This window comes from Callorhinus ursinus, unplaced genomic scaffold (assembly GCF_003265705.2).
Source record: "Callorhinus ursinus isolate GAN/ISIS: 27379988/994484 unplaced genomic scaffold, GSC_fseal_2.0 scaffold82, whole genome shotgun sequence".
Lineage (NCBI taxonomy): Eukaryota > Metazoa > Chordata > Mammalia > Carnivora > Otariidae > Callorhinus > Callorhinus ursinus.
Genome location: NW_027397144.1, coordinates 616839 through 629246, shown reverse-complemented (window position 1 = coordinate 629246; position 12408 = coordinate 616839). Strand labels below are relative to the sequence as shown.

The following is a 12408-nucleotide window of genomic DNA, read 5'->3' as shown; positions in this document are numbered from 1 at the left end:
TACTTCTGTGGCATCCTTCCTCTAAACCCATAACCCCACAAGTCTAATCATGATAGAACTGATATCAGATAAATCCCAGTAAAGGGTCATCCTGCAATATCCCTCAAAAGGGTTCCAGGATTCCTCAAAACTGTTAGAGACATAAAAAACAAGGAGAAGTCTGGGAAATTGTCACAGACTAAATGTAATATGGTGTTCTGGATGCGATCATGGAACAGAAAAAGGGCATTGGGTGAAAACTAAGGAAATCTAAAGTATGGATTTCAGGGAACAAAATGTATCAATATTGGTTTGCTACTTTATAACAAATGCATCATGGTAATGTAAGATGTTAATAATAGGGAAATTGCAGAGGTATATGGAAACTCTGTACTGTCTTTTCACTGTTTCTGTAAATTTATTTTTTATTTTTTTAAAGATTTTGTTTATTTATTCATGAGAGACAGAGAGAGAGAGAGAGAAGCAGAGGGAGAAGCAGGCTCCCAAGGAGCGGGCAGCCCAATGTGGGACTCGAACCCAGGACGCTGGGATCATGCATGACCTGAGCCGAAGGCAGACGCTTAACCATCTAAGCCACCCAGGTGCCCTGTTTCTGTAAATTTAAAACTTATCTAAAAAATGAAATCTGTTTTACAAATGTGCTCACCCTTTGCCACTGAGAGACATCTGTACATGGTGGTGAGTGCATAGACTCTGGAGCGAGGTTGCTTGGGTTCAGATCCCAAACTCTGCCACTAACTGTGGTTGGTAGCCTTCAAGATGGCCTCCAGGGACCCCTGCCTCCTGACAGTCATGCCCTGTGTAGTCCTGGTCCTCATTGAATCATGCTGGCTCATGTGACTCATAGAGTGTTGTGGAAATGATGCTATGTGATTTCTGAGTCTAGCTCCTAAAAGGCACTATGGTTTCCTCCTTGCTTTTTCTCTTCGATCACTCACTTTGGGGAAAGCCAGCTGCCATATCATGAGGACACTCAAGGAACGCTGTGGAGAGGTCCACGCAGCAGGGAATTGAATCCTTCCACTAACCACCACTTGCCAGCCATGTGAGGGAGCTACCTTGGAGGTGGCTCCTCCAGCCTCAGCCGAGCTTTCAGATGACAGCTGCCCCATCTGACATTTTAAGTGTAATCTTATGAGAGACCCCTGAGCCCAAACCATGAAACTCAGCTGCTCCCCGTGGATTCCCAACCCACTGAAACTGCAAATGATAATACTTACTGCTTTAAGCCTCCAAGTTTTGGGGTAATTTGTTTCATAGCAATTGATAACTAAAGCACTAATTCAGGGGTAGGCACTCCCCCCCCAAAGGACAAGATAATAAATATTTTAGGCTTTTCAGGTCATATACAGTCTCTGTTACATAATCTTCTTTTTTTTCCAAACTCTTTTAAAATGTAAAAAAACATTCTTAGCTTGAGAGCTGTACAGAAACGAGCCATGAGCCTGTCTTCCCCTTTGCTTGCTGACTTCTTTGCTTCTCCTTTCCATTATCCTCCCTCTTTCCCCTCTCCCTTTCTTCTCTTTCATTTATTCAGTCTTTAATTCAGCAAAATGAACACCTACTGTGTGTGCCAGGCCCCGCGTGGGCTGCTGCAGTTATATCTGTGACTAAGACGCCTCTCTGCTCTCCTGGGGCTCCCAGCAGTATGGGAGACAGACAGCAAAGCTGTAAGTAAAGAACCCAGCATATCATCATGCACTGTAGCATCTACTCTGAAGGAAACAAGCAGGTTGCAGGGAGAGATAGGGTCCAAAACATCTAGCCAGGGTGGTTGGAGAAGGAGTCTTTGAGCGGAGACTGGAAGGATGAAGAGAAAGCAGTCACAGGAAAAGTGTTCTGGGCAGAGGGAACAGCTTATGCAACAGCCCAGAGGCAAGAAGGAGCTAGGAGTTTGTGGGAACCGTGGAGAAGGACAGTGTGGCTGGAGTGAGTGAGGTGGAGACTGGGCGGCCATGGGGTCAGGCTGGTGACGGGCCATGGTACAGCGCCTTGAGGGCTGTGGTGTCAGAGCAATAGGAGCTTGGGAGGGCTTTGAGCAGGGGTTGCTTGACCTGATTTTTTTCTCTGACCTGTGGATTCTAGCAGCTCCACTCTCTCCCATGGCCTCTTATCTTCCTCATCGAAAGGCCAGTGAGAATTTATTGAATATTTACTATATGCTGACACTCACAATTACTCTCCGAGGGAAGTAACGTTAAAGATGCGGAAACCAAAGCACAGAGAGGTGAGTAACCGGCTAAGGTCACACAGCCCCAGGAAGAGGTGGAGGCAGAATTTGAACTCAGGCAGTTGCCACCATGCTAGCCTATGGCCTCACAGCTCCAGCCTCCTCCCCAGGTTTCTAGCCATCAACTCAGTTCTCATCCATCAACCTCAGCTGGGCCTTCTACCTCAGGGCTGGTCAGTTCCTCTCCTGCTCAAACGTCTTCCATGGCTCCCTACTACCCTTGATAATGACTAAATCCTTTAGCCTGGTATTCAAAACCTTTTATGAAGTCAGCCCACCCAGCAGCCTCCCTGCCCCATCTTTCTCTTTCTCCCCCTTATGTCAGTCCCTCATTGACACCCCAAGATCAAGCCATCCTGGATGCCTTGCAGTCCCTTAGCACTTGGGGGTCCCTGGAGACACATGAGCTGCTGCCTTGGCTGGGCAGGTCTCCCATTCCCATCCCAGGCCACATGATGAAACTCATTCACTTTTCCTTGCCCCTTGTTTCAGCCCCCCACTTGCCTGGGGCTCCCCATCAAATCTTCCATCAGGACCAGGTACAGGGTAGGCACCAAATTCATTCATAACTCATTCATTAATTCAACAGTCATTTCCTGAGCACCTATTATGTACCAGCCCTTGCTGTATGAACCGAGAATACTGCAGTGAACAAGACAGACATGGCCCCTGGTTTTAAGGAGCTGACATTGTAAGGCAGGAGAAATGCCCATTTATTTATTTATTTATTTATTTATTTACTTATTTATTTTTAAAGGTTTTATTTATTTTATAGAGAAAGACACAGCGAGAGAGGGAACACAAGCAGGGGGAGTGGGAGAGGGAGAAGCAGGCTTTCTGCCGAGCAGGGAGCCCGATGTGGGGCTCGGTCCCAGGACCCTGGGATCATGACCTGAGCCGAAGGCAGATGCTCAACGACTGAGCCACCCAGGCACCCAGCAACATTTTTTAAAAGATTTTGAAAGATTTTATTTATTCATTTATTTGAGAGAAAGAGAGAGAAAGAAGGAGGAACAGCAGAGGGAGAGGGAGAAGCAGGCTCCCACCTGAGCAGAGAGCCTGATGCGGGGTTTGATCCCAGGACTCTGGGATCATGACCTGAGCCGAAGGCAGATGCTTAACCAGCTGAGCTACCCAGGCACCTCTGAGGAAGCAACATTTAAACATTTAAACTCTGGACTATTATTCAGGCATGAGAAAGAAGAAAGTCCAAATAAGGGAAGTGTTCAATATATTCAGATATCTGGAAGAAGGGTGTACTTGGTAGAGGGAACAGTGAGTGCAAAGGCCCTGAGGTAGGAATCAACTTGGGTGTTGGAAGGACACAGAGAAGGCCAGTGTAATTGAAATGGTGTAGGAGGGAGAGGGAGGAGGCAGGTCCCTGCAGTGTTGGGGTTGGTTGTGCAGGGTCCTTGATGAATGTTGGAGCAGGGACAAATGTATGGACTTTGGGTATGATACTCCATGCTCTTTATTTGGAGTTAAGGCCAGTGGCCTGTGCCTGCTTGGAAACAACCTCCTGAGGGCAGTAGAGACCTCAGAGTCCCAGGACTCACAGCCATGAGTGCTCATATAGTCTGAAAATCCCGTCAGGTGGTCCAGCAATTCCTTCTTGCCCACATCCCCATCGGTCGGCCACTGCATGAAGAATGTCTTCCTGCCCAGGACATAGATGTAACTGTGGGGGAGAGACGGCAAGGAGGGTGAGGAGAGCCCCGTGCCCTGGAGGCATGGAGCCCTCCCTGCTGTGCTTCTCTTCCCTGATAGGCAGCCTCCCAGGGCCAAGGCCTGTCATGCCCACTCCACAGGGCCATCTTGGGGCCCCCAGCCTGTAGCCCACATGGCTGGGGATTAAAAAAAAGTCTCCTCTTCCTCTGATTCTTTACCTCCCTCTATTGGAAAACTGAATCTTTGTCTACATCTACAGCATCTACATGCAAATAGAGTCCCCCCTCTTCCCCCCCCTCCGTTGGAATTGTGCAGTGCATGGTCAGTACCTCCCTTCAGGGCAGCCCTGAAACCTAGGGTTTCTGGCGCTGATAGGGACTGGGCTGGGGTAGGGAAGGGGGCCTACACCTGAGTCCTGGGACAGCAGGAGCCCCCACGCACTCAGATTTGACTTTCCACATGTCTGAAATTTGGCCCATGATGAGGTATGTCTCCTGTTCTTGTAGCCCCAGGGAGTCATGGCAGGTGGCGTGAGAGATGAATTTCTTCATGGTGAGGGACACAGCAGAGTCTGTGCCTGGAGGAGAGGAGACCCAATGTGTGAGCGTACACAGACCTGGCCCATTGGGATCCCCAAGGTAGAACCTCACACTGCCTCTTCTGCCCCCTTGGACGTACCCCTCTTGATGATGTCCTCGAGTTTCATGTTGTAATAGATGTAGGGACTGGAGGTGGAGGACTTCACAGACTTCAGCCTGACCTTGTACACTGGGAAAGCAGGGGCAGGAGGGTGTCCTGTTGGCATCTGGCCTGCAGGTGGACCTCCTCCTGCCTGCCGCCACTTCCCGCACTCACCGAAGTCCACGCCTGTCTCACGGGCTGCGGCCTGGAGCTCCTCCTGCCTCAGTCGGGTGTTGTCCTTCCTCGGAGATGGGCACTGTTCTGGGGGTTCAGGAGGGCAGCTGCTCTGGCTGTGCTGAGGGAGGGGGCCTCCTCCCATCTGACCCCCATCTGGCCCCAGGCCAGCCACCTCTAGGTCTCTGGGTCGGGTTGTCTCTCTTTGTCTCTGTTTTCCCGTCTCAATATCTCTCTCTGTCTAAACTCCGTCCAGACGACAGCCAGGAGGTGGTAAATGGCTCCTGGATCCCCAGCCTGGCAGCCCCCGCCTCAGTGTCCCCAGGACCTCACCCTCCGCACATCTGCAGACATCTTTGTGACAGATCTTCCGCAGGGAAGACTGCTCTGTGGGCAGGTTGTAGAAGGAGCTGCACCTCCGGGCTGAGAGAGGGGCGTGTGCCTGGGGTCGGCTTGGGCCAGCGTTCCTGGGGACCCCTGGCTCCGCCCTCGAAGCCCCCCCAGCCCCTCACCCCACCCGGCCCTGCCCAGGCACTCCCTCCGCAGGCCCCTCCCCCTTGAAGACTGCTCTTCTTGCCCAGCGGGGCCGAGCCCAGTCACTTCTCCGTCCCATCCCCTTCCAGACTCCCCACAGCTTTGACCAGCCAGGAAGGCCACGCCCCTTATCACCACACCCCTGTCGGTCCCTTTCAGCACCCTTCTCCGTACTCTCCCCCCCATGCCCAGGCCCCTCTCAGCCACGCCCCAAGCCCCCTTCCCGGCCCTGCCCCTCATCCCTCCCTCCTGACCCAGTCCTTCGCAGTCCCCTAGCGGGATACCCCTCCACGCCCCAACCCCTACCCGTGCTTACAAGGCTCATAGTAGTCATATATGGTGACCTGAGCGGCCTGCAGGAACTCCACCTGCAGCATCCTGTGGACCCGGAAGCCCAGCACTGTGTCTTCCTTGTGGGAAAGCTGGGGGTCGGGGACGGGAAGGGAATCCTGTCTGAGCTGACCAGGCCACTGATCATGGGGCATTGACCACAGGGCCTTGACCAAAGCACTGACAACGTGGCCTTGCAGCCTGGGGAGCTGACCTCAGGCACCATGATTCTCTGGTAACACTGCCCAAGGCGCTGACCATGGATTCTGTGCTCACCAGGCTGCCCATAGGCCTCTGGAGGGCGCCACCCAGGCTTCCTTACCTTCTCCAGGTAGAGGACAACAGTGTTGTCACTGGAATTCATCTTGGTCTCATACTGGAAGGCATACATCTCCACATCACCATCACAAAGCTGGGGCAAAGGGTGAGGACTGCAGGTTGGCAGAGACCCCCTGAGGTCCCCAGCTCTAGGAACTCTAGTCAGTGTGAAGTAACTCTCAAGCTTCCAGCCCTTGTCCTACCAACACCAGTGTCGGGGAAACTGAGGCACAATCAGGGCAAGGATTTGTCTAAGGTCATGGAGGGAGGCAATCAGAGGTGATCATGGCTACAGAACACGGGGCATTAACCTGGGGACCTTGACCCCTGTGCTCACACGGGGAGTGTGGGATGTTGCTAGGGCAGCCCCACCCTGCTCAGGAGTAGGCAGGTGGGACCTCCATTACCTGTTTGAGGTCATTCTGGTTGGGGTAGAAGCCGGTGAGCAGGGAGACCTCTATGATGCTCACTGTGGCCTCTCGATTTCCCTGGGACCTGGGGATTTCACAGCTCCAGTATCTCTTCCCACTCTCCTCCTGCCTCTGCCCAGTGCTCCTACCGCCATCATTGTTCTCATGCCTGGAGGAAGGCAGTCAGCAGCCTCCTCCTGGATCTCCCCATTACTCCTCTGCCCTCAGCAAGCTTACAGATTTAGCAACTGGGAGTCTGATGGGTTGCTTCCCTGCTTAACAACATTTACCAGGCGTCTTGTCTCACCCTTCCGCTTCACCTCCTCTCAGCCCAGCCTTCATGTGATTGCTTCTCAGTGTCTCTCTCCTGCACTGGACCTTGGCACATGCTGTGACTCTTTGCCTGGAGTCCTCACTCCTTTTTCTATCCTGAAACATCCTTGCATCTTTGCAATTTCCACTGATCCATCACTCCCTCTGGGAAGCCTTCTCCAGCCTATGCACCGAATCATTCTCTAATTTGCTCTCCCGTAGCTCCTTGGATCTCTCCTTTGCCATATTTAGTCACAGTTGTCATTTTACATTGATTCTGGATGACTTTTGTTATTGTCTATCTCCCCTGAGATACGCTATGAGCTCCACCAGGCAGAGGAGCTGCCTTGTTCACACTGTACCCTCGGTTCCTAGAACAGAGCCTGGCATTCAGCAGATGCTCAACACATGTTTTTATCTGGGGCGGACCTGGGTGAGGGCATCTGGGAGACAGGGCAGAACTGGGGTGAGGGCTGGGATGTCTCGAGAAGATGAGGACGGAGAGAGCTGTGGGCTTAGAACCAGTTCTGGGCATCTGGGACATAGAGCATGTCTGCCGTGATGGAGCCCACCATCCCAGGACATGGCAGGTTGAGGGACAGGACTGGGGAGCAGGTTGGTAGACAAGCATGGGCGGGCAGGGTGGGAGGCAGGCAGGGGAATGGGCAGGGGAGGGCAGGATGGGTGGTAGGATGCGGGAAGCATGGAGAAGGAAGCATGGCTGGTTCCCACCCTCCATTCAACACGTAAGGAGTCTGGATACCAGGAAGTGAGGCCTTCCTCCTGCCCAGCCCAAGATCCTGGTGCCCTAACCTTGTCTCTGTCTGGAGCTGGAAGGTCTCTTCCCCCTTTTTATTATCTGCAGAGAGAAGGCAGGAGTTTAGAGGCTGGGTAACACAGCTTCCTGGGTTCAAATCCTGGCTCTGTTGTGTGACTTTGAGCAAGTTGCTTAAACTCTCTGTGCTTTAGTTACCTGATCTGTAAATGGAGAGCATAATATTCTCAACCCAGCAGAGTTGTAGGATTAAATGAGTTAATACAAGTAAAGCACTTAACACAGTGCCTTATTAGTGCTTTATAACCGTCAGTTATTGTTACTACCATTACTATTACTACTACTACTACTGTTATTATTATTATTATTATTAAGAAATGCAACCCGAGGGCGCCTGGGTGGCTCAGATGGTTAAGCATCTGCCTTCGGCTCAGGTCATGATCCCGACGTCCTGGGATCGAGTCCCGCATCGGGCTCCCTGCTCCTTGGGAGCCTGCTTCTCCCTCTGCTTCTCTCTCTCTCTCTCTCTCTCTCTTTCCCCCCCTCTGTCTCTCATGAATAAATAAATAAAATCTTTTTTTTTAAATAATTTTTTTTAAAGATTTTATTTATTTATTTGAGAGAGAGAATGAGAGAGAGAGAGCACGAGAGGGAAGAGGGTCAGAGGGAGAAGCAGACTCCTCGCCGAGCAGGGAGCCCGATGTGGGACTCGATCCCGGGACTCCAGGATCATGACCTGAGCCGAAGGCAGTCGCCCAACCAACTGAGCCACCCAGGCACCCTAAATAAATAAAATCTTAAAAAAAAAAAAAAGAAATGCAACCCGAGCCAAAGCCTTGGTCACATTTAGTCCCTTAAAGTCCTGGGGCTGTTGAGGGTTATTCCTCTCATTCCTACGGTGAGCTCCCAATGGCAGAGTCTTGTCTCTTCCTCCTTGGTACCCCAGACTAGGAACTCTAGAATCCCATTTTGATCATCTCCACAGCCCCCTACCCCAGTTCAGCACCCATCATCTCCTGCAAGACCAGTGCAGTCATCTCCTCCCTGGTCTCCCAGCTTCTGCCCCTTGCCCTCTACAGTCTGTGCCAGAAGGAGCCTGTGCAAACCTGTGCTCCATCATATCCCTCCTCTGCTCAGAACCTTCTATAGCTCCCACTTCACTCTGAGCAAAAACCAAAGTTCTCACTGTGGCCCATGAGTCCCTACACCATCTGCCCCCATCACCTCTCCAACTCTTTTTCCTAAAACTCTACCCCTTGCTCTTCTGTGGCCACAATGGCTTCTTCAAACCAGGTGAGCTCATTCTTGTCTCCAGGCCTTTGCACCTGCTGTTCTGCCTGCCTGGAATGCTATTCCCTCAGATCCTTCCTGGCTCATTCTCTCATTTCTTTCATGTCTGAGCTCAAATGCCATCTCCTCAGAGTGCTTCCCCTGGACCCCTTCCAAGTGTGTATCACCTTTTCCTGCTTTATTTTGTATGGTAGTTATCATCACCTGTTAGTGTGCTATATATTTATTTTTTATAATGCAGATTGTTATAAATAAATAGCAGTAGGAGTATAATTTATTTATTGTTGTATTATTGTTTGTCTCCCCCTACTAGATTGTGGGCTCCAGGAGAAGAAGGGGTATTTTTCTTGTTCATGCCGGTGTTCCCAGAGTCCAGAAACAAGGCATGACACATAGTAAATGCTCAATAAATATTTGTTGAAGAGTTGAATAAGGCAACACATGTGCTTACTGAATGAAAACTAAAATAAAATAATAAAAAAGAAGGTCTGGGAATCCCTGGGTCTATGCTCACCTTCCAAGGTACTACAGAGAGTCACATTCAGGTGGTGCAGGTTGCAGGTGCCCTCCCCAGACTCTGGGAACCTTGTGGTACATGGTCAGGATCTGCCAGGGCAGGGAAGGTGTCAGAGATCATTCCCACCCACTCCCTTCCTTCTCATTCCAGTCCTCGCCTATCCAGGTTCTGCCCCTGTGGATAAGTCACAGCAAAGTCTGTGCCCCCCAAATTTCTGGATGCAGTGACCAGAACACTCTTTAGAGTCTAGACCACCTCTGTGTAGTAGGACTTTCTGCAGTAATTGAAATAGTCTATACCTGTCCATATGGTAGCCACTAGCCCCATGTAGCCATTGAGCACTTGAAATGTGGCTAGTGCAACCGAGGAACTGAATTTTTAATTTTACTTAATTTAAATTTAACGGAGGCTCATGGAGGAGTTGGACATGCCCAAAGTCACACAACAAAGGCAGAGATTCAACTGTGACTCCATTGCCAGAAATATGAAAACAGGCTGTTCAAATTTAGTGAACAAGAGGTCTGTCCTCCTGGGCCACAGGGCATGGCACCAGAAGATATAATGGAGCCCCTAGATGTTGGGGGAAAGGGTGGAGTCATTCTCCGGGCATTGGAAGGCATGCTGGAGGGAGAATCTTCCTTTGGGGAGGTGAAGAAAGAGACACTCCTTCAGGGACTCAGCATGACAGGTCTAAAAACCTCTGGCCTCTACCTCTCCTGACTCTTGACTCATAATAAGTGAAGACTTTTCTGAGTCTATTTCCCCACCTGTTAAATGGAGTCCATATTTTTACCAACTTTCTAGGGGCAGGTTTCGAGGTGTCCTTAACAAATAGTAGTGCCCTAAATGGTAGCTGGAAATATTGCTGATTTCAATCTTGTCTTACAATAGACTGTCTCTATTCCCACCAGCAAGGGTGGTGGTGGTGGTGGTGGTGCTGGGCTCCAGTTAAGGACCTCATGGTGGGACACCAGACCTACCGAGATTTTGCCTCTCCCACTGCCACTGGCTTTGATCTCTAGGTCATCCTGGGCAGAGAACTGAAAGGAAGCAAGAAGAGGATTTGAGCACAAAGGAAGCAGCAAAACATGGCTCAAATGCAACAGGGTCGGGGAGGAAAGCAAGTATGGGCAGTGAGGCCTCAGTAATTTCCCTAACTTGGGGTCTAGTGACTCACTGCCCCCTCTCCCCACACAGATGGTTTTACTTTTTCTTTTTGATAGAGCGTTTGTGGTATCTACACTGTCACAGATCAACTACAACTGCCAACTCAGGCTCTGTCCTAATGTCCTAATGTACATCAGTTCAGTCTGTTCAAGTGTCTACAGAGTTCCTTGCACATGGAGCCACCACAAGATTCTTCTCCCTGGCATCTCTGCATCTTGTTTCCATCATACATTGTTCCTTATCAGCCAGAAAAAATTTTTTTACAAATTCACATCCGTTCTCATCACCCCTGCTTAAACCCCATTGCTATTCTTGGGATACTTCTGCCTCAGGGTCTTTGCTCCTGCTGTCTCCTCTGTTTAGATAACCACAAAGCTCACTCCTTCCTTTCCTTAAGGTCTTTGCTCAAATGTTACCATCTTGGTGAGAACTTCCCTGCCCCTCCTATCTAAAATTGCAACTCCTTGATGTGCCCCCCCTTTCTGCTTAAGTTTTAGCTATAACACTTGCCACCATGTAACACACAACATATGCTACTTACTCACATCTCTTTATTGTCTGTCTCACCCATTGAAATATAAAGTTCTACAGGGAAAGTGATTTTTTAATGTCTCATTCATGGCTGTATTCCCATCACCTAGAATAGCGCCTGGCATACAATGAGTGCTCAATAAAGTTGGGTCAAAGGATTGAAAGTAAATATCACTTCCTCCATGGAGTAAGGCCATGGAGATTATCTTCTTCCTCACATCCAGGATATTTTCCCCTTTACACACATTTATTTTCCCTATGTCCAGAAAGCTTAAAATACTTTTTGTCTTAGTTTCTTTCTACACTGTAAGTTTCATGTGAGCAGAGGCCACAGATCTTTCATAATGCATCCCCGTTGCCCAGGAGAATGACTGGCACACAGTAGGTGCTCAAGATATGGTGGAATAAATGAGTGAATACATTGACAGTATAGACACTGTTTGTGAGATAGTCTTGGAGAGGGAGATTGGCAGGGACATGACTCTTGGCCTCATCCCCAATGCCGCCTCTGTATGGCCTTCCTGTCTGCCCCTCAGTGCCCTACCTTTGCTGACCGCTGCTGGTAGGCATTGTTCCGATCGATGATCCACTCCAAGTCCAAGGCTTTCTCGGGGACGCTTATCTGGACGCGGAGATCCTGGACACCATCGAAAGGGACAGCTTCGCGGAAGTGGGTGAGGGCTTCAAGGGCCACCACAGTAGTCTAGGTGTTGGGATGGGGCCGCGGATCAGCACCACTGACCCAACGCCCCGGGAACCCGCACCGTGGCAAATCAGCACCACGGGTAGCTCCTTCCGGTGGGCTGGCCTTGTCAGCACCTCGGCTAGCGCCCCTCCCCCCCAACCCCCTCTTTCCGAGGCTCGGGTCACCTGGGTGGACTTGAAGCCTCCGCCTAGCTCCCGCTTCTCCAGTAGCCACTTGGCAATGGCGTGCGTCTCATTGTGCCGACCCAACACCACCTTCTGCATCAGCGCATAGGCCGTGGCCTCAATGGTGTACAGGGAGTTCTTGTCCAGGGGGCTCTTGGGCCAGTGGGTTTTATCTAGGGGATGGATGACCACTTTGTCTCCCCAAACTGGGCCCATCTACCGAAACCTGTTCTCGCCTTCTGTCATCTGACCCAAATTTCTCATCCACTATTTTATTGAGCACTTACTTTATATGAAACTCTTTAAGGAGGCATATGGACATTTTATTTTTGGAACAGGTATCTCCTAGATGTCTAAGAGACAGGGACTCTAACTATTTAGAGATGGGGAAACTAAGGTTCAGAGAAGCCCCTCCAAGTCCCAGCAGTTTTCCTAATTCCATTCCTCTTGAGTTGGAGGAGGATGGGATAAGGCTCATTGGGCAGGCCATCGGTTAACCACATTTTATGACCTTTTTTCCATCTTTGACCACCATGTCAAGCACTTTGCCAGTTCAGGGCATTTGCACATGCCATCTTTTATTCCAGCTGAGGCATTCCCT

The 12408-nt window shown here is 50.3% G+C and overlaps 1 protein-coding gene across 2 annotated transcripts; it reads right to left on the bottom strand.

Annotated features, from left to right (window-relative positions):
- Positions 1 to 2952: 2952 nt before the first annotated feature.
- LOC112816681 (complement C3-like) lies at positions 2953 to 12306 on the bottom strand. 2 transcript variants are annotated; one of them, XM_073887664.1, is made up of 9 exons: positions 11808 to 12306; positions 11482 to 11640; positions 5940 to 6029; positions 5604 to 5709; positions 5087 to 5176; positions 4754 to 4840; positions 4577 to 4666; positions 4307 to 4475; positions 2953 to 3908 (listed from the first exon to the last, which is right to left on the bottom strand). In XM_073887664.1, the coding sequence occupies exons 1-9, from the start codon at positions 12021 to 12023 to the stop codon at positions 3533 to 3535; spliced, it is 1383 nt and encodes a 460-aa protein (XP_073743765.1). In that variant the 5' UTR covers positions 12024 to 12306; the 3' UTR covers positions 2953 to 3532. The 2 variants fall into 2 exon arrangements, with proteins under 2 accessions (XP_073743765.1, XP_073743766.1); XM_073887665.1 differs by lacking the exons at positions 11482 to 11640; positions 11808 to 12306 and adding exons at positions 7471 to 7516; positions 9237 to 9310 and having other exon boundaries at positions 4754 to 4835; positions 5604 to 6029.
- Positions 12307 to 12408: the final 102 nt, after the last annotated feature.